We start from the raw sequence: 23,191 nt of genomic DNA on the forward strand, positions 1-23,191 counted from the left end.
GTGATGAACCTGAATGTTTTAAGAAATGCTGCTTGTGTGACTGAACCGTGTTGTGATCAATAAAAAACTTACTTTCACTTGTTTACTTGTAAGAGAAAATACATAACTTCAGCTGTGAACAAATTAAAAAATGGTGTGATTCTGTTTGGGGTCCTGGAGGCACAGATAAGAAACCCACACAGCAAAGCAACCACAGTAAGCCGTTCAGTTTTTAAAACTTTTTTATTGTTTTTAAATTTTTTTGCTCATTTTTTAAATTATTTATATTATCTACAAAGTAAAAGTTTTAACTTAAAAGTTACATAAGGGTCAGGTGAGAAGTGGGATCTGATCACCTCAGCCATTATAATTTCATAAATAACGTTTCTCCTGTCCTCTTGGCTGCCAAACGTGTTTATTTCACAGGAAGCTTCTTGTCATGTTTCGTTTTTAGTTTGGTTAGAAACCTTTCGTGTAGTCTGGAAACAAACGCAGCACATAGCAGCAGCAATAAACAGTAAGGTTAATACTGTCTAAAGGTTGGTTGGAAGATTTTTTTTTTTTTTTCAGAACAAGGTGCAGACAAAATACAAGTTCCAGTTGAATTTTCTTCTTCACTCTCACTGATTAGTTACTCTCATTCTCTCTTTCACGTCTTACTTGGCAAGCTGACTCAAATTGCAATTTGGGACCCCTGAAAGTGTGTGTGTGTGTGTGTGTGTGTGTGTGTGTGTGTGTGTGTGTGTGGGTGTGTGTTGTTTAAGTATGTATCTGTGTGCATGTGTGTTTGCAGGTGTCTGCATGTGAACAGGGGCTGAATAGGAGCAGTCTTGTCCGTTAAAACTCTCTAGCTCGTTAAAACATGTCACTGCATCAACCTGTTAACATTCTCTTATTGCCTAGTCTGGGAGGGAGGGGAGGGGAGGGGAGGGGAGGGAAGAGAAAAGCTGATGTGAAGCATGTCTGGTGAGGATGAGGAAAGAGAGGAGAGGGAGGGCTCTCATTCTCTTCATCGCCTGGTTATGAAGGCTCTGGTTGAGAAGCGCGACGCAGAGCGGGTCCCTCGGCTCGCTGGCGCCCTCTATCTACAGCTGCTGCTGATGATGAGGTTGCACTGCAGAGAGGAGACAAAATGGGGGAAATGTAAAGTTCATGGATTCAGAGATTTTCCACAATTTACGCAAGAAGCCTAAAACATGACTGAACACTTGCACAGGTGTCATTGTGCATGTTTTGAGTACAGAATTCAGGTTTTCCTTGACAGTCACAGAATGTCAGTAACAGATGCTTCAAGCAAGTAGAGCACAGACATCTGCTTTAAGAACGGTTCTACTCAATGAGGGCAGAAACTGAGAGTCTGCTTACTAATGTATCTGCTCCCACTGTTTCCTGACAAAACATCAGCCTAATATTCCACTACAGCTGGCAGCTTTAGGTAGGGACAGACTGGAAAAAGACACTGTTTGGTCCTACGCCACATCTTGATAATAGCAGCACAAAATGAGTGTGTAAAGCCTTTTGCAGTCTGTTCCTCTCTCCTTCCTCTTACATTGTACAAAAACAAAATTCTGAATTTACAGAATTCATTCAACATGTCAGCCAGCCCCCACATATGCCTGACTCAGTCCTGCAGGAGGAGGGCTGGGCGATATCACCAAATTCTACTGACCACAAATAGAATTTAACGATGCTGCCAGTTTGAAGAGAATCCTGATAATGACTGACGCCTGAACAAGCCAGAGGGTTCATTGGTTAAACTATAATATAATCTGTCCTTTATAATCAGTTTTGAGATAGCTAAACCGCTTCTATATAAATAATGTCATGTTACCTGTTTTATCAACATTTCCACAGCTCTGGAGGATAACACGAGTTAACATTCGGCACTTGAGCATTAAGTATCACAGTGTAAAACAAACCCGGTGTGGACTAAGGGGGCAGAGTGGTCACATTTCTTCAACGTTTGGCTCTGCTGTCTCTCCTTGTTGCACCTATGAATAATGAGCACTGTTGTTGTTGATTCCAGTAAAATATATTCTTGAGTCTTTATCATTGCCTCTACTGTGGGCTCAGCTCTGAAGTGATGCTCTCTGTCTGTCTGTCTGAGAAGAGCTCAGCGACGCAGAGAGGCAAAAGTGCTTTATCATTGTTACTGACATAAATTTAATCACAGTCCCCTCTGGAGATCATTTTCTGGCCCAGCCCTACACAGGAGTGTGCTAGTTAATAAAATAAACATACCTTGTGGATGTGCTAGGTAGGAGAAATGTGTGGTGGAGGAAACGGGTATGGGATTGAGGGCAGTCTGGGGCATGGGTGGCTGCGGACCCCCTGGAGGACCCTGGGTAGCCATAAGCATCATTGTGGGGTGGGTGGGCGCCGGGTGGTGAGATGGCACCATACCAGACTGCATATGGGCCTAGGTGTGACAGAAAGTGCGTGTGCATGTATGTGTGTGTGTGTGTGTGTGTGTGTGTGTGTGTGTGTGTGTGTGTGTGTGTGTGACAGTGAGAGCAAAAAGTGTGACAGAAAGTGAGAATGACAGTGAGAGACAAACAGAAGGACAAGAGACAAGTTCATTAAAAAGATGATACAGATGGGCATCAATGCCACAACATCCACAGCTCCTGCCTCCACTGTTACAACTAGGAGATGCTTTCTGGGTGCGGAGGGACGAATAAAGTAGACACATAGCATCTCTTTGGCAAGCTTAGATGATGAATAATCTCTATATAATCAAATGACGGGGAAAGATGTGCGTGTTTGTTAAAGGAATAGATCAACGCTTTTTTTGCTTTCTTTTTGAGAGTGAAATCTAATCACCATCGTCAAGTACGGAGGTGGACTCAGGAGACATTAACCCATCTTAACATCACACTGGACGCAGGGACAAACAGCTGGCAGGTGTCCAGCTATAGCGTAGGTTGCACGATACAGCTGATGAGTTCAGGTTTTGGTAGTAAGAGTCTGCACAGGCACAAAGGTGCTTAAACCTGACGACCGCACTGTGATGACATGACTCCAGGAAGCTGCGCTCAGTCACTCAGTTTGTCAAATACGTACACTTACTCAACAACCTTTTCAGGCTCATCATTTATCAATAAATATGTTGGATAAAGTTAACTTTCATTTAAAGAGAAATTGCTGCGCAGCCACTGGCCAATTGGAGCCAAGTTTCCCCAATAACGAACGTCCTATCTGCTCTGATTAATAGGTCGATCTCTAGAGAGAAGTGACCTAAGCTAACCAAATCCTAACTCAAGCTCCGTACACACACACAGACACAGGGATTGATACATTTCAGCAGCACATTAGCACAGTTGGACTGATCAATGGAAAAGCTTTGTTTTCTCCCTATATCCTATTGTGTGAGGTGTTCCTGTTCTAAAACCACTTCTATCCACAACAAGACAAAGTCAGACTCACATCCTGATCTGAACTTGGTCAGACTCCCAAAAAAATATCCACCTCACTTACAGTATTATCATCACCCAAACATGGCTCATTCATAAGGTTAAACACCTGCTGGAGCTGATCCCAGATTTCCTCACTGCCACATTTAAAATCCTGTACAGGACACAGAGCCAATCTGATGACTTGGCTGGAGCGTCTGTGGTTGGCCGACAGCAGGTTGTGACCTACCTGCTGCACGTGTGCCATGTGGTTATGGTTGTAGCCGTGCTGGACCTGCTGTGGGTGGATATAGACCGTCTGCTGGGCAGAGGGGTACGATGCCTGGGGAGACTGAGGGTTGGGCCCCGGGGTCATGGAGGGGGGCGTAGGGGCCAAAGCCGAGTACATCTGCTGCTGTGGGGGCTGGTTGGCCAGGTGGAGGGCCTGGGCTGCTGCTGCCACTACAACACAAAAACACACAGAGTGGCATTTCTATTATACATTATCGACCAAGCAGACGCTGATGCGGCCTACATTCAAACCCACTGGTGACGTGAGGTTTAAAGTGTGTGAAGAACACTTTAAACCAGCCTGTCTGTCCGGCCTCACTCACTGCTAAATCCATATTTCGTGCAGTGTCTGTAATGACAGCAACACCGTGATGATTATTGTTATTCTTCATGTCGAGCTCCCACTCCAAAACAGCAGATTTCAACACCTCAGCGACATTGAGTCCAGAGTGTGATTGGAAAAGAGGCCATTCTGTCTGACGAAACGTTTCATTTCCCATTCGCTGTGACAGTAACAAAGCTCTGAGCAGGTTGTGAAGTCCACCCATCTGTGGTTACTGAGATGCACTCTGCTTCTTTGTGGCTCTGTGTCACTTCAGCTTTTGTCTCAGAGCTGCTATCACTGTGGGACTAAAGTGTGGCCTTGATGTTAAAAGTCTACTTTGGCCTCTTGTTATTTCTTCAGGTCTCGTTCAGAAGCGGGGCTCAAACTGCTTCTTTCAGGCTCCTTTTGCCTCTGTCGTTTCTTGAAACGGGAAAACCAAAATGCCGCCATACATCGGCTCTAAAAGTTGACGGAGCATCCTCAATCGATATTTCTTTATCAGCACATTCATCCATCATTTTCTTGCTGGGTTTACTTTTAGGAACGCTGGGCTTGCACGCAAAGGATGATGGGAGTGTGCTTTCTTAACTATGACTGCACCCTCTGCTGTTCAAACAAAAACATTACGCTTGTCGACAAGAAGAGGCAGAAAATAACCATGTAACGTCACATCAGATAGCGTCACAGTCCCACCACGGTATCGAGCCATCCATCTGTCCTGATATCACGAGATTAGAAGTATCTTTACATCCTGTTATACACAACACTACAGGGCTCCATTTGAAAATATCCAGCTCCAAAAGTGATGTTTCACAGCTTCCGACCTTAAGATACTCACCTGCTGCTGCCTGCTGGTGCTGTGGGTGCTGGACTGGGCTGGCAGCTGGGTGACTAGGAGGACCTCCATGTTGTGGGGGACCACCCTGCTGGCCTTGGCCTGTAGGTGTGGCAGAGGGCTGGGGGTGCTGTGGGTGAGGGTGCAAGGTGGCGCTGGGGTGGGGGTACTGCTGAGGCATTGGCCCTGGAGACACTGTGAGACAGGAATCAGTGTCGGGATGAAAAGAATTTACCGCAGCACACATAACGCTGCCTGCACATTCTGGACCATTGCATTCTCACGTGGACGCGGCTGGGTTGACGTACCATACATGGTGTGTGTCTGCTCTGGGTACTGTGTAGTTGAGGAAGAGACGAGGCTGGGTTGGCCATGCGTGGGAGGCGCCATCATCCTGGCACTGCCCTGCATTACCGGACTGAACACATGCTGCGCCTGAAGGACACACAAGAACAGACAGATGACGGGCCGCATCAGCATTACAGCCTGCGTGTGTTAGTCATTTCAAGTTGTTTTCAGTTTAGTTTTAATCTCTTTCTGTCTTCCTCTCTCATTATCTCATGATTTAGGAAAAAGTTTGTAGCCAGTTTCATTACTGTTAATGGCTCCCATCCCTAATCAATATGTGGTCATTCTATTACAACTTAACCTCCGTGAAGATAATCCCCTAAGTGCCTTTGTGTTCTAACAATTGCTCTATCAAGTGTTATTACCACAGGTAACAACACTTCAGGTGTGAGACGCAGGAGGCTGCAGACAACCCACAAATCAGAAGTGAAGACACACTGGCATCATGTTGGCACACTGTCAAGCTGCTGGACCAGGCATCTGTCAGACAAATGGCTGACTAGTGAACAGCTGGGAGAGATAAAGACTGCCAGTACCATCTGGGCCGGGCTGGGTACTGGGCTGAACATTGCTGAGTAAGCTGTTAGAGGCTGCACTGCTCTGAAATTGGTGATGAATGAGTGAGTCTTACCTGTGACTGGTAATGTGTCATCTGCTGAACCAGTGGCTGACTGGTGAACTGCTGCGGGCTGCAGGTGAAGTACTGGGCAGAGTAAGCGGGGCTCGGTGCTACAATAGGCGGTCCTGCTGCCGTCGCTGGGTGCATCATGGTGGGTGTGCCTGGCGGGTGGTGCTGGTCTGACCTCTGCTGGGGCATGTTGGGTACTGGAGATTCATGTGAAGAGATTACATGGGGAAGAAGTTTTGTTTAACATCTCTCAAATCTGAAGTAAAGTGAGTCACGGAGGAAAAAATAGCGCAGGTTTCCAAAGAAGCTAATTATTTGCCCAAATATAGGACGATGGATTATAAGACGGCCCCCCTTTTCTCAACCCGTCATTGGAAAAAAAAATGACTTTTCAATAATGAGAAAGACTTGATCACATTAGTCTCGATGGCAAAATCTCCCCAAGATATTAGCAGTATCTTCTTTTCTAAACTTTTCTCCTGAAAAGTGAACTGAGAAACAGTTTAATTGATGTAATGAATCATTTTCATTTTCTCAGACAGTTTTCAGTCTCTGTCAGCTTGTCATGACATTCAGTGATGGCGATTCCTGACTGCTTCTGTGATTAAGACGTCCGGAGACGCTTTGTACTTGTTTTCACTCAGCAGTCAGAAATGTATTATAGAGCGTGAGAGGGAGAGAGAGAGAGAGACAGAGAGACAGAGACAGAGACCGAGGTGGAAGGGGAATGAGACAAAACAGTGGTTATTCTCACCTTTACCTGGTCTGTAGGGCTTAGACTGGCTGACTGTCATATGAGGCATCTGAACCTGGTACATAGCTGGAGACTGGAGTGAGGAAGGGAATGAGGATGGCAGATGAAGAACACAAGTTTATACTCAATCTTCTCAGTGCATCATTTGCACAAGAAAGAAAACCAGCCCTCGACTAAAACCAGGTGAACTTTGCATATTTGTGTGGGACTATTATTACTGCCTATCTGTGGGGCTGTTAGCTGCTGCTTTAGTAGCTATCCCCTCATCCAACACATACAAAAACTACAATAAACAATATTTTAAAAACACATACTGCATGTTCATGTGAGGTTCGGAATTATCTCTTACCTGAGACCACATGCATTTTCTATGCCTGTCTATCATTGGGCAGAAAAAGGTGTTTTACAGCTATGACTATAACCCACACACTGCTTGTCATCTTCCATTCCTTAACTCCTTAACATTATACACCATGCATTTCTATTACAAACAGTACTGCAGCAAAGAGCCTTAAACTCCTATTAGCTCACAGCCATTTGTTCAGAACACAGATGAAGCCAATAGAAATAAGATGACGTTATTAAGTCCATCTGTGATGACAATTTAAAATGAATTGCAATAAGAAGTTGGCAAACCAACATCTGATGGCATTAATTCAACAAGCAAGCAAAACATCTCAGTAGTGATTGGGCTTAAAAAAACAAAAGGATTTAAAAAATTCACAAACCTTCCATATTATGCTTTTCTAATGGAGCAAGAGAGAGAGGAGGAGGGGGAGAAAGGGAAAAGAGAACGACTCTTTAGTTGTTCACCAAGGTATTTTATCACTAACACGTGTCTGATGTTGGATCACCAAGTTTTTCTTAAAGCAACACACAAAAAACACTGATTTGACCACAAATGTTACTAGCTTTGATTAAGAAATATGCTAAAAATGTTTGAAACGTGCTTTGAGAGTGCTTAAAAATTACATTCTGACATCATATTGTTATATAAATTCCACATATGTCTGTTCTTTACACATTTCCAAGCTTGTTAACCCAAAATCTTTCAACAATAATTCAGATGAATATCAGTGTCTGGAAGATGACAGGAAAGAAAAGTGATGACAAAGGATGCACATATTCTGTATATCAAGGTGTATAAAGAAAACAAAACTACAATAAATGTGAGATGCAGCCTTTTAAGAATAAAATAAAGACAGAAATATGGAGAAACAAATGACGCATGCAAGAATCAAAGACAGAAACAAATGAGGACAAACATAAGCGGACATGTTGGAGAGCTCACACTGAAGGCTGTTTGAGATTCATCCAACTTTGCATTTCATATTGATTCAATGTGATACTCAGGGTGATCTGCCTTTCAGCATGCAGGTGTGGGTCTCACCTGCACTCCGGGGCTGACTGGTGTGAGTGGATACATCTGGGGGAAACAGACCGTCTGTCCGTACACAGCCGGGGGCTGCTGGACCACGATGGAGGGGCTAGGCTGGCCCTGAGGCCGGGGAGGTGTTGGGGTGTTGGCTGGTTTAGGCTGATGAAGGAGCATGGCCAGAGATTTTAAAAAACTGTTTATCAGCAATCTCACTTTGTGCTATTTAAACGGTGTAGTCGGGCTGCTGCACGGCACACTGACCTGTGTATTGAACCTGGGTTTGAACTCATTGGCATTTGGGTTCAGAGTTGATTTTCTGACTTGACTTCAGGAGGAGAGTTAACAGTGGGAAAAAAAACATTTAAAGGATCAGACTGGAATTAGCATCATTATATTTTTCTTATTGTTAAGAAAAACGCTCAGTAATTTCCAAAAACAATGTAATGCTGTGGATTTCAACATTTTTGATGGTATTAATGCTTTGACTACGCAGAAAATACTTCTTAGGATCAAGTTTCATGGAATTTGTTGATGTAAGAAAAATATTGAGTATCACCAGACTCATCCTTTATAAATATGTACAGTCTATCCTTCTCAAACTTCAACTCACTCTTGTACTGCCTCCTTTTTCTCCTCTTTCTCTTCATGCTTGGATCCACTGAATGTGGACGTGGCTGTCGTCTGAACTCCCTGTGATGTCACATCCAGCCCGGCCCTCTTCTGGTCTGGGGCTGAAGGAGACGGGGACAGTGCAGCGGGGCTGCCAGGCTTACTGGTGTTTGTGGTGGTGGTGGATGGTGCTGGGGTTCCACCAGGGGTGCCAGCGGCAATCACTGCAACACCATCGTCTGTGCCCTCCCGCCCCGCTGTGGAGGCTTTGTCCAGGGGAAGGTCTTTAGGCTTGTCTGCTGGATCTCTGGGAGGCTTGGTCATCATCTGGTCAAAGGCAGGGTCTGAGTTTGAACTAGACTGCAACTGGAAGAGGGAAGAGAAAAGGAAGAGTTAGAGGAAACATGCACAAGCTCTGCTGCAGCCTCATGAATATGTCAGATTTCCCACAATTCTATACCGTACAAACGAAAGAGATACTTGCCCTAAAATCTACACTAAATTTCTTTAAATTGTCTATTTGTTTTCTGTGGTCTGGTGCCAAAGAAGGGGGTCCTGTAAGGTGAGCAGAGAAAGAGAGAAAGACATGATTGAGGGTTTCAGTCACCAAATGGATTCAGATTCAGCAAATACTGCTGTCTACTGTTTACTGTACCTTTACAGACTGGTCTGGTGATACTAGGTGAGCTGTCCAAGGGCTTGATGTTCTCCTTGTTTGCTGTGGGGGATGTTTGTCTTGTCTCCTGGACACGACACTCTTTTGCTATACAGAACAGAAAAATAGTCCGTTTAATCCCAGAATAAAAGCAGAGCAAAGATTCGTGATCAGCGCTGACTGTTCTGATTGCTGCAGAATCAACAAGAAAACAACAAATCCAAGTACACCAAAATCAGGATTTGCACATCATACTCAGCATTTCTTCTGCCCTCAATCAATCCAAGTGACAGTGGGGGTTAACTTTAAGCTTACCATCTCCTGATGGAGAGGCGACCATGTTGGGGGCGGGACTAGCAGCAGTAGGAGAGGAAGCTGATGTTGGTGTAGCAGCAGTTTCCACAGGAGCTGTTCCTGTCTGGGGTGAGGGGATGGAGGAGGAGCCAGTGGAGCTTCCACCCATACTGTTCTGTCGGGGGGAGCGAGGTCTGTGAGCTGTGGATGGGGAGAAGGTGTATCATCATTTTAATTAAATCAAAACAGGTTAGGGCTTGCACTCATCATACTAAACCATAATATCTTAACTCCTCTGCAGATATGTTCCATTGCGTGATATCTTAATGAAGAAGAAATATTCATATGGTTGGAAATGTATCATATCAAAAACACAAAAAGAATAACGAAATAACAAGAAAAAGGAAGGAAAGAACTAAAGAATTATCTCACCTCCACTAACCACAGACGACCAGGTCCCTCCAGAAGAACTGCTCCTGGTTGGTGGAGTCACTGGAACCTCTCCAGGGGCATTGTGGGAAATTAAGTCCACTCCTGGAGGGACTCCAGTGGTCCGGCAGGGTGGCACTCTGTGAGCACGAGGCGTCCGCTGGGATTTCGGAGACATCCTGGGTGGACCTGTAGATGAAGAAAGACAGATGAAGACAGAGAGAACTACAGAAACAGACAGTGGAGGTGAGTAACTACAGTGAACAGCACGTGTTTCCTAACATCCTGTGAAGAATGTGCATCTCACAAAACCCCAAACCTCTGCACTGATTATATATCTCAATCTTTAAAATATCACATCATACGGTAACGTTATTTTGTGACATGCTTGTTATTGGAAAAACCGCAGATGATCCTGTAAAGTGATCAAACACACCACACCTTTCAAACCACAAACAAGTGAAGAGAGAGAGGAGAAACAAGGAAATGGAGGAAAGGAGTTGAGGTGTTTAAAGAATTCACTGTTTAGCAGAGTTTGCTGTGTTATAGTGTTAAAACACTACACACTTGTTGAATATTTTGCCATTTCACTATTAAATTTGGACAGCAGAACTTCATCATTTTAGCTCAGTACTCCAACTCGCTGGATTTAACATGAAACAAGGACTGAGAGGCTTTCAGGCCTTGCTGACAGTCGTGTGTTCGTCCCCTCAGTTTCAGGACAGTGACAAAGAGCATCACCGTGCTGATAGTGCGGAGTCTAAAAACCAAACCAAAAAACACCTAATGTGTTCAAATAATAAATTAAGATATTGACGAGTAGCTTAGTTTTTTCTGGCATCCCATAGTAAGGACTGTTGCTGCAGTAAAATCAGGCTGTCATTACATACAACAGATCGCACTTTTGGCCAATGAATGCAACAGACTTGAAAAAATTTTATGAACCGGCAATGGCAGAAAACTACAAGAAACTGGTGGGTTTGTGTTTTCAGTGGCATAACTCTGGCTAAACAGAAAGTACAGCACACACCCGTGGTGCACCCACATGCCAAGGTGAAACTGCCAGACACACTGACAAGGGATCAGCTTTGTGGCTTCAGTCTGACCCCACATCAGTCTGAAAAAGCTGTTTCACCTATCTGTGTTGTTCCACACTAGACCTGGGCAAATTTATTTTTGAAAGCAGTTTCCTTATTTAACTTTGAAGACACTTCCAATATGATTAAGAATTGAATTTCGGTATTGACCTCAATCCATCCACCTTCAACTCATGCCTTTGCCCAGGTCTACTCCACACTGATGTGGGTACCTTCTGAAGACATGCGTTTGGGCAGAGTGGAGGCTGGCGACGTGGGCCCATGATGGGAAAAGGAGGATGAGGAGGAGGGATAGGAGGGGTGGGATGAATGAGAGGGAGGCCTGGAGGGTCGAGAGGGGGGTCTGGAGGGTGGTCTGGTGGGCGTGGTCGCCCGAGGAGGCAGGGAGGAGGGGCCAGACTGGTAACGAGAGGGGGGGCGGGAGGAAGGAGACGGACAGGGTGAGGGCCAATGGGATGAACCTAAAAGAGGGAAGGAAAAATGATCAAGGATAACAACCAGCAGACGAAAACCAGTTAAAGTGGGGAAAACAAAGGTATAGCAGGGATAAAAAGAGGGGGGGGGGGATTAATAAACATGAGAAAGAATGAAATTAAATAAAATGATTTAATTAAGCAGAGAACAACAAGTCTCCACCAGCAGATAACACTACCTCTATCACTATACTGCCCAAATCACTCACCAACCAAAGCAGCTCTGTACATTTCTGAAGTATTTTGTATATAGGCTGTAGCAAGTAACGCCATAGGTTTGTGTGTGATGTATTCAACACACCTCCATTAACCACCCTCTGGTCAGCCCCGGAACTGGGACTGTAGTCATGAGGTCCTGGTCGGGGAGCTGAGGGTCCAGCTGAGCTCTGAGCCAGACGAGGTGAATTCTGACGTCCCGGTCCCCATGACATCGCCTCCCTGTTCCTCTGACCTGGAGGAATGTACTTGTTCTCTCTGGACACGCACACACACACACACACACACACACACACACAGTACAGGCAGAGACAATAGTCAAGATAACAAAGGGGTGGAATTAATTCTACACTCTATTACATTCAACTAAGTACTTCTCATCAGCCAAAATGAGCATGTTTTCTTTAATTACCAGGGAAGTATTTGTTCTAGGAACAGCTGCTGTCTACTTAGTGACTTTGTTGGAATTACTTAGTCTTCCTTCTCAAGCCTGTGACTGAGCTTTTCTACTGTGGACCCACATCATGTGCAAGCATTATGTACATATAGAACACATACAGTACTTGTGCTCTCATCCTGGCACTTAAATGGTAAGACTTCAAAATCCTTAAAACATTATTCTGAAATGTGGTATATGCCATGCTGGTACATAGATCCTTCTCTTGCCTTTGTCAGGCACTGGAAATGAAGTATACAGAGTGCATATAAAAGAGTTTACAGTGTGTACCTGTGGAGGACATAAGTACTCCTACATGATAAATCATCTCTACTGATATTTATAGTCAGCTTTACTGCATGAGCATGTTGCAACTTGTTAAAAATAGGCCCAAGGAATATTTAATTTAATAATTTATAACTATAAAACATGAATGATGCATGTTCCAACAGACCTACAGGCGATGAAATTTGCAAACATTAACAATAAAGCTGCTGACTCAATTAACTGCTGGGCCAGCTCCATGACTTCCCAGTATGCACCTTTAATAATAACATTTACACGTGTAAACTAAATCCAACAACAAGAAGTGCTGCAGCGCTGCGTTGCTGCATTTTGAAGCAGGTGGCATTGTGGTGCACACCACGAGCCAATTATGAACAACGAGTATGAATGAAATATTATAGGCACACGCTGTTGTGAACACAATCTCTCGTGAATCCTTGCCTCACCTGCTCAGTGTGTGAGTCTCCCTCTCCCCTCGCACCACAGCAGTATATTTCTCCTCCTCAGAGCGTTCATCGTTCTCCAGGGCCACACGGGCCTTGTATGTGGCACTGGCCTCAATCTCCTCTGCCAGCTGGGCAGCACGTGCCTCCCTCTTGAGGAACTCTTCTGAGTTGTCCCGCTCCAGGGGGACCCTGGGAAACAAGCTCAGGTCAGACAAGGGCAGCAAGGTGATTGAGTGACTGAGACTGAGACTGAGATACAGCAAAAGGTCACTGATGAGAGATATAAAAAATATCTGCAGAAAACACAATGCTTAAGTTTAAATAAAGAAAACATGCAACAAAATGGAATACATTTGAAGAGAACACAGAGAATCTTACGTATATGTGGACAGGCTGCTGTCATATGTAGATAAGACTCCATACTTCTCCTCATTGTACTTGAACATGTCATTGGGGTCCCACCCATTTGACTGATATGAACAGAGAGAGAGACTTTAACACAAAGCCTATCAACAAATTATCAATGAAGCAGATCAGATGACACAACAACGTGTTTACTCCTGTCACTGTCAAATTTGTGACGGCCTGTATGGATTCCATTCAGTGTACTCACAAGTGCAGCTCGAATGTGTTTGTTGTGTTTGTGTCTGTTTTGTGTTTTTACCACATCTGTATCCAGAGACTCAAGGCTGTCAGAGTTGTGGGTCTCTCCTCCATCCCAGGGCTCTAAATCTTTCTCTTTGTGCTCGCCATTGATCCTACTGCTCACTGCTGCATCTGTGAAGTTGTCTGCGGCACACACAAACAACATGTTTTGATGTACAGTAGACCGCCGCACATGCACGCAAACACACGCACACAGAAGCTCATGATGGTATACAGTCACATGGCTGCACTGTCACTGTTTCTGCAGAGAAGCGCTCATGCCTCAAGAGCTTCTGCCACAAGCTCTCACAGCAAACGTCTATATGGAGGTAGTGGTTGTTCAGGCACATCAACTCACAACCAGACATGGGCCCAACTGGATTGTGGAAAAAAAAAATCCTTTAAAAAAATAAATAAAAAATCACTAAATAAATAAAAATAAATAAACTGAGCTATTTGATTGAGCTGGCCTTGGTAAAGCTAACAAGGATAAAGTGTTCTAGCTGTGTGAGCCACAATATGAAAACAGCCTCGTAAAGAGAGCGTAGTCCCCAGTCACTACTGCAGCCTGTAACAAAATAGAATGACTCAATCAAGAAGTAAGGTACTACAATATTTTCAGATGGCAGACCTTTTCCACACATCATGAAAAGCAACATTCACGTGTATAAAACACTACTTGGGGCAGATGATAGTCCGTATTTTCAGGACGTTCACTATATTTAAGCAAACTTACATAATACTTTGGTTGGCTAAACTAAAACTAGGAACAGGCATGCTCAAAGAAAACCCCCAATTATATGTGAAAGGAAATCTAATCTCATGTCAGCCCAAGTCTGCTCTCACATTCTCAGAACTGGTACCAATGGACTATGTGCATAAAGCATATGAGCCACCTGGAATTACATAACTCAGACATCCCAAATCATCCCACAATGCAAAGGGCATTTAAGCATTTCTGGAAGAAGGCAAGTTCAGAAATGAAGACCAGAAACTAGAATGGCACCATACAGGCAGCTGGGCTAACAGGTGTCACATTAGTAGAGGTGGTCGGTATGCTCTATGCACACTCTCCATCAAGGGAATCGCAATAAAATAAGGAGCATTTACATATCAAATGTGGGCATAGTGACAGTTAAGCAAACATGCATTTAGATTGCAGTCAATTACATGACCTCAAAGCAATTCAGAGCCAAACCAAATTAAACATCCTTACATAATTCCATTTTTAATACAATGATCAGAAAGAAGATTAAGGTGCAAGTGCTCGACATGAGATTTCAATTTGTTGCTTTCAATGGAATCAGTCATAATGCCTAGAATTTTCGCTTTTCCATCTAGCTCTGATTTGAACTGAGCCTGGGTCCGGGGAGATTTGAAATCCATTGCCCTGCCAGAACCCCATATTTAGGAAAATAAAATAATGCTTTGAAAGATAAGTTAGAATAACAATAATAAGAATACCCTTCCCTCTTCTCAAAGTGAGCCTTTGCTGCAAAGGTCTAAAAAACAATAAAATCAGTTAAAACTGTATATTTAAATTTAGTATATAAATTTAACTGACGGTTTAAAACTAAAACTAATGTTAAAAACGGAATAGGCATTAGTTTTTGTTAAAAACAAACAAGTGTTAGTGTTAGTTTAAACATTTTACACTATTAGCAGTGTATCTCTCACACATCCTCAGATTCCTCTCAAGTAAGCACAAGGCCATACGTATGAAGTCCAAGGCCATGGCCAGCATAGGCTTCAGTTCAGAGCCTCTGCTGAGCTTTAAAGTAAAAGCAGGAAAACTTTTTATGAAGGTACACATTTCAACATTAACTTCTTGTTGTTTATTAGCATGCATATTAGCAGCATATTAGCTTATTATTTGTCATTAAAAAGCACTTTACTGCCTTATTCAGCATGACCATATTCTACAACTACTATGTCATTAACTCTGACTTTTTCCTCAATAACCTCCTAATTATTGTTTACTGGTAATCAGTAAGGAAGTAGATACAAATGAACTATGATCTTAATAACCTAACCCTTAATAGACACAGACAATAAATAAGCGTTATAGTGCCCAATAAGGACCCAATATGTTACTAATATGCATGCTAATAAGCAACTAGTGTACCTTAATATAAAGTCTTACCATAAAAGCTTAATTAAACAGTGTATGATTGGGAAAGTGGCAACTCTTCCACCGAAAGCAACATCCAGTCTAAAGATAACAAAAGATCTGGTGAAAAGATGGAGCAAGACTGACCTGCATTGGATATTCGATTTCTATTTTTAGGTTATATGAAAGCAGTGATCCCCAAATTCTTTCATCAAAATTGGATTTAAAATGCAGCAATAGGTGGCAACAGATCAGGCCCAAGCCAAAGAGATTCACAAGTTTGTTTGAGTGCATACAGAGATGTGCGAGAGGAGAAAACAGCCATATATTACCTGTGTCAGAGGAGACTAGACCATTGGAGAGGAGAGACAGACAGATGACAGAGAGTCAGAAGATGGACTGACTGACAGACAGAATGACTGACTGGAGATCACACCAATAAGTGACTTCCTATCCAACAATTTTCAGATATGGATCATCTGTGAGTCATATAGGGAAATTCTGGTTCATATTTTCATCATTTCTTTCCCATGTCCCCTTGTTTCAGCCATTAAATTGGTAAAAACACATGTGCCTTCTAAACAGAAAAGGACATTTCTGACCCGTATACTATCCGTGGAGATAATTCTTGTATTAAACACTGAAGTTAATTGCCTTGTGAAAATTCCAGTCATTTCACAATTGCCCAATGCAAAAGGTTAACAATTTGATTTTTAGATGTGGCACCAGTGTGGTACCATCTCATCAAACCATGTGGTGCAGCCCTTACTCATTTTCACCTGTTCATTTGCAGAAAATAATACCCTCCCACACAGCCTATTATTGTTCAAAGGAGAATTGTAAGGGTCAAGATGAATTAGATGAAGACTCATTCGGCTTTTATTGAGTGTCCTTGCTGCACCAGGGCAACCTTCGGACCAATCAATAGATCACATTAGTCTTCAATGACTGGCCACTCAGAGCAGAGACACGAGATTTAACTCATGACAAAGCCTCTGTGACATCAAGGTAGTGAAGGCAGACTGAAACAGATCAATGTTGTGTATATGCACTGATGGGCATTCACTCTGGCATGTGTTTATTTGTGTGTGTGTGTGTGTGTGTGTGTGTGCAATGAATACAAAGTGACAAACTAACCTAGTTACATTGTGTATACCTCACAAGTTTTTACCATGTACAAGACTAGGTTCAGTATATCAAGACTGCTGTTGGTGTACCTAGATAATATTTGTAAGCACAAACATCCTCGGTACCTTTCCTGGCAAAATTCAGGTCCACATCTTTGAAGGTCACCACAACGACATCTGAGGCCTTGAAAATGATGCTCTCCACAATATCCTCTTTCCTGGGGGCTATGCTCGGCTCTGGGCTCTTTCTGTGGGCTGCATCCAACACCAGGTCACACTGAGGAAGAAAGTTTTGTTAAACTGGATTAAAAGGGACTCTGAAATACAGCAAAAGCCTAAACCATCTACTGAGGAGGTGAGGAACCATGGGACATGGAAGACAGACACCGTGAATTGTTTCAGCCAAATCACACACTGCAGTCGTCTGAAGAGGTCACCCTGGGCCCTTGAAATTTGAGGCAAACTTCTTTCACTATTTCATGACATTTTCTAAATCAAATTATGAATCAGTTAATCAAAAAGAATATCTACTGATAAATGAGTGCATAATGTAAATAATCCTGATGAGCACAACCTGGGAAAAGAGGACCTAAGCCATTTTTATCACTCGGTGTGTTTAACTGGAATGAATACAAGCCATCTTGGCTCAGGCATGGCACAAGGACATGCTTGCCTAAAGATGAACGATGGGAAATCCTTCCCAAGTGTTTGGTTGACAGCACATATAAACTAAAGTTTGACTGACATCAGTTAATTGAGCTCTGCTTTAATGGCACCAATGCCAGATGGGGGAGCTTGTAAGCTGCAGTGGGAACAGACACCACCACCAATTTCCTAAAAACACAGTTATGCTACAACCAGAATCATACTACGAAAGAAAATTGAAAACACTAGCCCGGAAACCAAACATTACATTGTTGACTGAGAGACCTTGTACAGAGAGTTGGTGAATACAGCTCTGTGAATATTTCAGCATGTTTGACTCTTCGGCTTGCACACACCGTGGTAATAAAAGCCAAATGTGATGCTTTGATTTGGTCTCAAAACAAAGTGGTGTGTTTGCCTGTGCAAGCACACAAAATTCAATTTCGTTTGGAGTATCCTGCCAGCCTTACTCACGTTTCAGTCACACAGTCTGATAAAAGAGTCGGGAACTACAAGATATATAAATATTAACCTTACTGATTGGTGTGAAAACAGGGCGTAATGTATGCTTCATTGATTCATGCATTCCATCATAAACTGAAGTTTAAGTCAAAAACTCATACCATTGCTCAGGTTAAGATTTTCATTGGTGCAAAATGATATTTTCCCCACAGGAAAAGAGATTGGGGAATACTTCAACCTAAAAGGGAAGATGACGGGCCACATACCTCTCTTCCATAAAAGGAAAGATGGACCGGGCGATCTTTGTCTAAACCACCTCAGGGGTGAAGCTGCTGCTGAGTGCTGGCTGAGCACCATCTTCCTAGCACAGTTAACCTCAACCACTAGTACTGCTACTGAGGAAATCACAGATCTAGCTACATATTAGCACCTATAAGAGCATCGTAGTGTGAGTGATCCTTACCTCCGGACCATATGTCTTAAATACTCCTTCATAGACTGCACCATTTTTCACTTTCAGCTCACACTTGGCGCCCTACAAAAAAAAATAGGCCTATCATTATTCACTGTATGCAGTGTCAATGTCAATTTACACATTCAAGAAACAAGTTCAGAAACCCATCTGCTGTGAAACAGATAAATGATTGATCAATGTCTGCTTTGTTTATGCAACCAGCTGTCTCTACAAATCACACAGGCTTTGTTTATAGCAGCTTTGACATTTTGAAGAAACAGCATGTGGTGAAAGACAGACGGCAGTACATACTGCTGTTGCAAATTCATTTACTGTAAGCATGATTCACATGGTTGCTTCAGACATGGTTTCCTTGTAACTGTGCTTATTTCTCTATTCATTATTGCTAGGACACAGAAGACAATATTCAGAAGGACATCCTAGACACATGTGGAACATCATCTTAAAAACTTAACATGGCAGACACACAGGAAACATACCACCACTGAAGTCAAGACATGGACCATCCTCATATTTGCATATACACCATTGAAAATGACCTAAAGAAAAAACACAGTTAATTTCCCAATTTGCAAAGAAAAATTATGCTCAATAGCTCTCACAGCCATGTGACAACTACTGGATATGTGTTAGATTCATAATGCCTAACTATAAAAAACAGATTCTGAACCACTGGATTTATTTCTGTGACATCCATTCTGTGCAACTTTTAAACCAAACTGCATGCCTTACAAAATATGGCAATGTATTCAATTGACTGCACAGAATGAACAAAAAGTAGTATTAATCAAGTGTGTGGGTTTCAAAGAGCAGCTTTCCTTCTTTGGTAAAAAACAGCACAGGTATACCAAACTTCTGATGATAGATGCCTACTTGGCATACAAGCCATGTTCCACTGACTTATGAGAATTAACCAGCTACTTACTGCTGCGGGACCTTTACCACTGTGTCTTCCCCTGGAAAAAAAATGGCATTATTGTCACAACTTATCGTCATCATTAGCACTTATTTTTTGCAAGCTTACTGAAACAAAGCACTCTCTCATGGGGGCAATTGCAAAACTGAATGATGAAATCTCATGAGGTGGTGGCATAAATCTTTGAGATGAGCTGCAGGTGCACATGTTGAAAGGGAACCCCAAGAATCATCATCAACAGGAATTAAGCAATCTAACCAACATCAGGTGTAAATTCATTGCATATTTGAATGCAATGTAGATTCTGAAAATTGCTACAGACTCCATGATATTTAGCTGGTTGCAATAATATTTAAGGGGCTGCCAGCCAAACACTCTTTAGCCTACATTTTTTCCAAGCATGTCCTAAAATGCACCTTGTTCAGCAGCTGGCACATGGCCAGGCATTCACACTGATTCAATGTAGGCAATGGCCACATTCCCTACATTATATCTGTTGTAGTAAATGAGTAATAGGCTCACTTGAACACACTCGGTTCCTCAATACGATAACAAAACCAATCCGAGTCATTTCGAACTGAAATAGGCTGGTTTTGGATGCATAAGTACAACTGGTCCAATCTCATATTCCATATCTTCACACGGCCTTACTGGATGAAATCTACGCAATGCATGGGACGCACTGTCCTAGTGACCGGTGAACAGAAGCTGGGCCAAATTAAAACCCATCAAAATTCACAATACGCATGCAGCTCCTGCACGGACAGTATGTTTTAGCTTTATCGTAGGACATGTGCAGAAATGTCATGCTTCAAGGACACAATTTCACACAAGCAGCTACGGCAACGTCAAGGTTGAAAGCCCGTCGGTCTGTAATTCCCCCTTCTTCTCCTCCTCACCCCCTTCTCCACACCCGCCCCTTTCTATCGTGCGCCCACACGCTTTTTATCAATTTCTTGGCAAACCCGTTGCAGCAATATTGCGGTAATGTTCCAAGCTATGTGCCAGTCAAATGAAAACAATCACAGCGGCGTTATCGCAGTCTCTTGGGTTGAAGTCACCAGGCTGACCCGTTAGCTAGCCGTTCTGTTACTGAATGAGGCAAGTGCACTGAATAACAAGCATGGGCTGTCAAACGGCTAATTAACGCTAGCTCAATTGACTCCAGTAAACTATTATCAGCAACTTGGCGAGCAGATTCACTGCCACACACATGAAAAATATGTTTGTCCATCCAAACATGTTTAGATGCATACTCAGAAACAAAGATGATACAGAGTATCTAACGTGCAGGAGGAGGAAACGTAACGTCGAAGTTGCAACATTATTGGAGCAAGCAGGCAGGCCTCGCTAGCTTAACTGCATAACGTTACGCTAGATATCCAACACGTCGCAAGGCCCTCAAACCGTTCACAAACACGTACTAGTTTTGGACCACTTAACGGGAATGTCATCTCTCCAAACTGCCACTGTTGGAAATCACTGTTTCCAAGTAATGAACACTGGCCACATCACCCCATGTTGCTGTGTTTTTACTTCGATAACTTAACGTTTTAATTTCACAGACCTGCCCAGATTCTGTCTTCCCCCGCCGCTTCCTCCGGCACCGGAGGCGGCGGCACCAGCGGTGTTGCCACCGCCAGGCTTGCTGCGATTTCCACCGGCCTTCATTGACATTGTGATCCCATAAAAGACGGCGTCTTAAAACGACCAGCTTCACACCGCAATTTCTAGACGATATGACGGTGTATGTTTGTGTGACAGTTCGCCAACGTTAGCAATTCTAAGATCTGACTAGCTTGCAGGCTAACGTCAACGTGCCTCTTGAGGAAGATGCTATGCTAAGAAGCTAGCTGCTAACAGTTGCTAGCTAAATTAGCAATCTGTACAATTCCTATTAAAACAGAAATAAACAATATTTAAAAAAGACAACATGCGCCAATCACTCCTTCAAAATAAACATGGGCGTTACGCCTCTTGTCAATCTGTTATGTAATCCTAACAAAAAAATTCGATTATCTCAAAATAGGGTTTACAGCTATCTCGGGTTCTTTCCGTTGCTAACAGCGAAAAGACCAAAACAGTCTGAAAGGGGACAAAAAACAGCGGAGGGATATATGAAAGGTGTAACGGCTCACAACACATTACCAAATATTCCTACAATGGGTCCTTGGAGAACCATCCATCTGCTAAAAAGTCAAATGTGGTCATATTTAATATAGACCGACAAAAGAAATACATAGTCACTCCTTTATTTTAAAAACATACACATATAACATGGCACTATTTTCAGGAAGTCCACGAATTCTCTATGGCTGTTTTGTGGCATCCACGTGAGCCGGCGAACACGCCACTCCCCGCACGGGCGCAAATATAGAAATACTATTTACATACTGCTCGTGTGTGCATGTTGATGGAAATTAAACCTACAAATTGCAATCTGACTGTTCAGAATTGACCTAACAAAGATGACATTTTCTTTTCTTTCTTTTTCCCATCTTGCGAATAACTGGGCTGACCTCGACGATCTTGATCCACTGACATACAGTAGAGATACAGGGAGTTGGTTGCACAGGTAAATTGAGTTAACAGCATGTTTAAAAGGAAAATTACACATCGATGAAGGTTGTGCAGCTGTTGGAAAAGTAAGGACTTTCTGTTTGATGTATGCCATCACACATGCATTGTCTGTACATTAAACATATTTCCAAAATGTGAATGTGCATGCAGGTCATGTAATGCAGAAAATTTGTATCTTCACCAAAAAACAATTCTCTTATCTTATGTTTTCCTTCTCTTATCGCTATGTATTATATAAGACAAAGTAAAAAATAATGCAATAAATAAACAACAATAGTAAGTTCGATACAAAATTGAATAAAACAATTTTGTTTTACAAAATTGAATAAAACAATTTTGTTTTATTCAATTTTGTATGAATGAGTAGTTTTAAAACTGATTCACATCAGATTTATTTCGTGGCCTTTCAAAAAAAAATTCAATTGTCTTAAAATTCACTGTTATAATCCATCATTACTACCAGTACTTACAAACAATACCCCAATTCCTCTAAAAGTGAAGGATAGATAGATAGATAGATAGATAGATAGATAGATAGATAGATAGATACCCTGTACTCTTAGGTATTTATAGGAGTGAACCACCTTGATATTTTCCCCAAGGATGCACGTGGTTATAAGGGTCAGATGAGGCTTAGTGTTCACCTGTATGGCCCTGAGTTTGTCTCCCAGAGGCTCTGTGGTATTTAAAGCACTGGAGAAAACAAAGATCACATCCTCACTGTGCTTCCAGCCACGTCCAGGTGGGAATAAGAAGGGTATAGCAGGTAAATGATTGTGTCGTCCACTCTGATGTTCTCCTGGTAGGCAAACTGCAGGGGGTCCAGTGCTGGTCTGACTGGGGGCCTCAGGTGCAAGAGTTTCTATCTTGTACATGTCTCCATTATGTTGAATGTCAGGGCAAAGGATCTGTAGCAATTTAACACTTTTGGGTGGCCCTTCTGGAGTACCAGGACCAGGCATGACATCTTTCACAGAGTGGGGACCTTTTCCACTCTCAGGTTGATGGTATAATTTCTGGCTCTTTACTCAGTGAAAACAATCTTGAATTTGTGATTTACTGTATTCTTCTGCAGGGAACCTTTTTTCATGAAGCACAACTCCTCAGGACTACCACAAACATCATCATCTTACTAAGAGAACTGTTTCCTTGCTGCTCTGAACATTATAGAAAGGAAAAATGCAGGAACCTAATGCTTTTAGCATTGAAGACACTCTTAATGACTCTTAATTTCGTTTTTCTGTTTATTTCAATCTAATTTAATTTGTGTCTGTTATGTGGTCAGTATTTCATCGCTGTATCTCACGACCCGTTTGCCGTATTGTTTGCACACAGAGACGATTATTAACAAAGTTTATATA

At 42.6% G+C, this 23,191-nt stretch overlaps 1 protein-coding gene across 8 annotated transcripts; it reads right to left on the reverse strand.

Moving 5' to 3' along the window:
• Positions 1 to 203: 203 nt before the first annotated feature.
• atxn2 (ataxin 2) lies at positions 204 to 21,332 on the reverse strand. 8 transcript variants are annotated; one of them, XM_076730829.1, is made up of 25 exons: positions 20,818 to 21,066; positions 19,260 to 19,290; positions 18,814 to 18,873; positions 18,323 to 18,394; positions 16,879 to 17,029; positions 15,958 to 15,972; positions 13,535 to 13,659; positions 13,249 to 13,340; positions 12,871 to 13,059; positions 11,789 to 11,961; positions 9,921 to 10,106; positions 9,510 to 9,689; positions 9,195 to 9,302; positions 9,024 to 9,094; positions 8,541 to 8,905; positions 8,192 to 8,255; positions 7,943 to 8,089; positions 7,281 to 7,298; positions 6,559 to 6,625; positions 5,802 to 5,995; positions 5,131 to 5,257; positions 4,826 to 5,017; positions 3,622 to 3,833; positions 2,221 to 2,398; positions 204 to 1,093 (listed from the first exon to the last, which is right to left on the reverse strand). In XM_076730829.1, exons 1-25 carry the CDS (start codon positions 20,925 to 20,927, stop codon positions 1,065 to 1,067), a joined length of 3,156 nt encoding a protein of 1,051 aa, XP_076586944.1. In that variant the 5' UTR covers positions 20,928 to 21,066; the 3' UTR covers positions 204 to 1,064. The 8 variants fall into 8 exon arrangements, with proteins under 8 accessions (XP_076586944.1, XP_076586941.1, XP_076586945.1 ...); XM_076730826.1 differs by having other exon boundaries at positions 6,553 to 6,625; XM_076730834.1 differs by lacking the exon at positions 15,958 to 15,972 and adding an exon at positions 11,227 to 11,475 and having other exon boundaries at positions 244 to 1,093.
• Between the last annotated feature and the right edge of the window lie 1,859 nt (positions 21,333 to 23,191).

The sequence above is a fragment of the Chaetodon auriga genome, chromosome 5 (genome assembly GCF_051107435.1).
Source record: "Chaetodon auriga isolate fChaAug3 chromosome 5, fChaAug3.hap1, whole genome shotgun sequence".
In the NCBI taxonomy this organism is placed as follows: Eukaryota; Metazoa; Chordata; class Actinopteri; order Chaetodontiformes; family Chaetodontidae; genus Chaetodon; species Chaetodon auriga.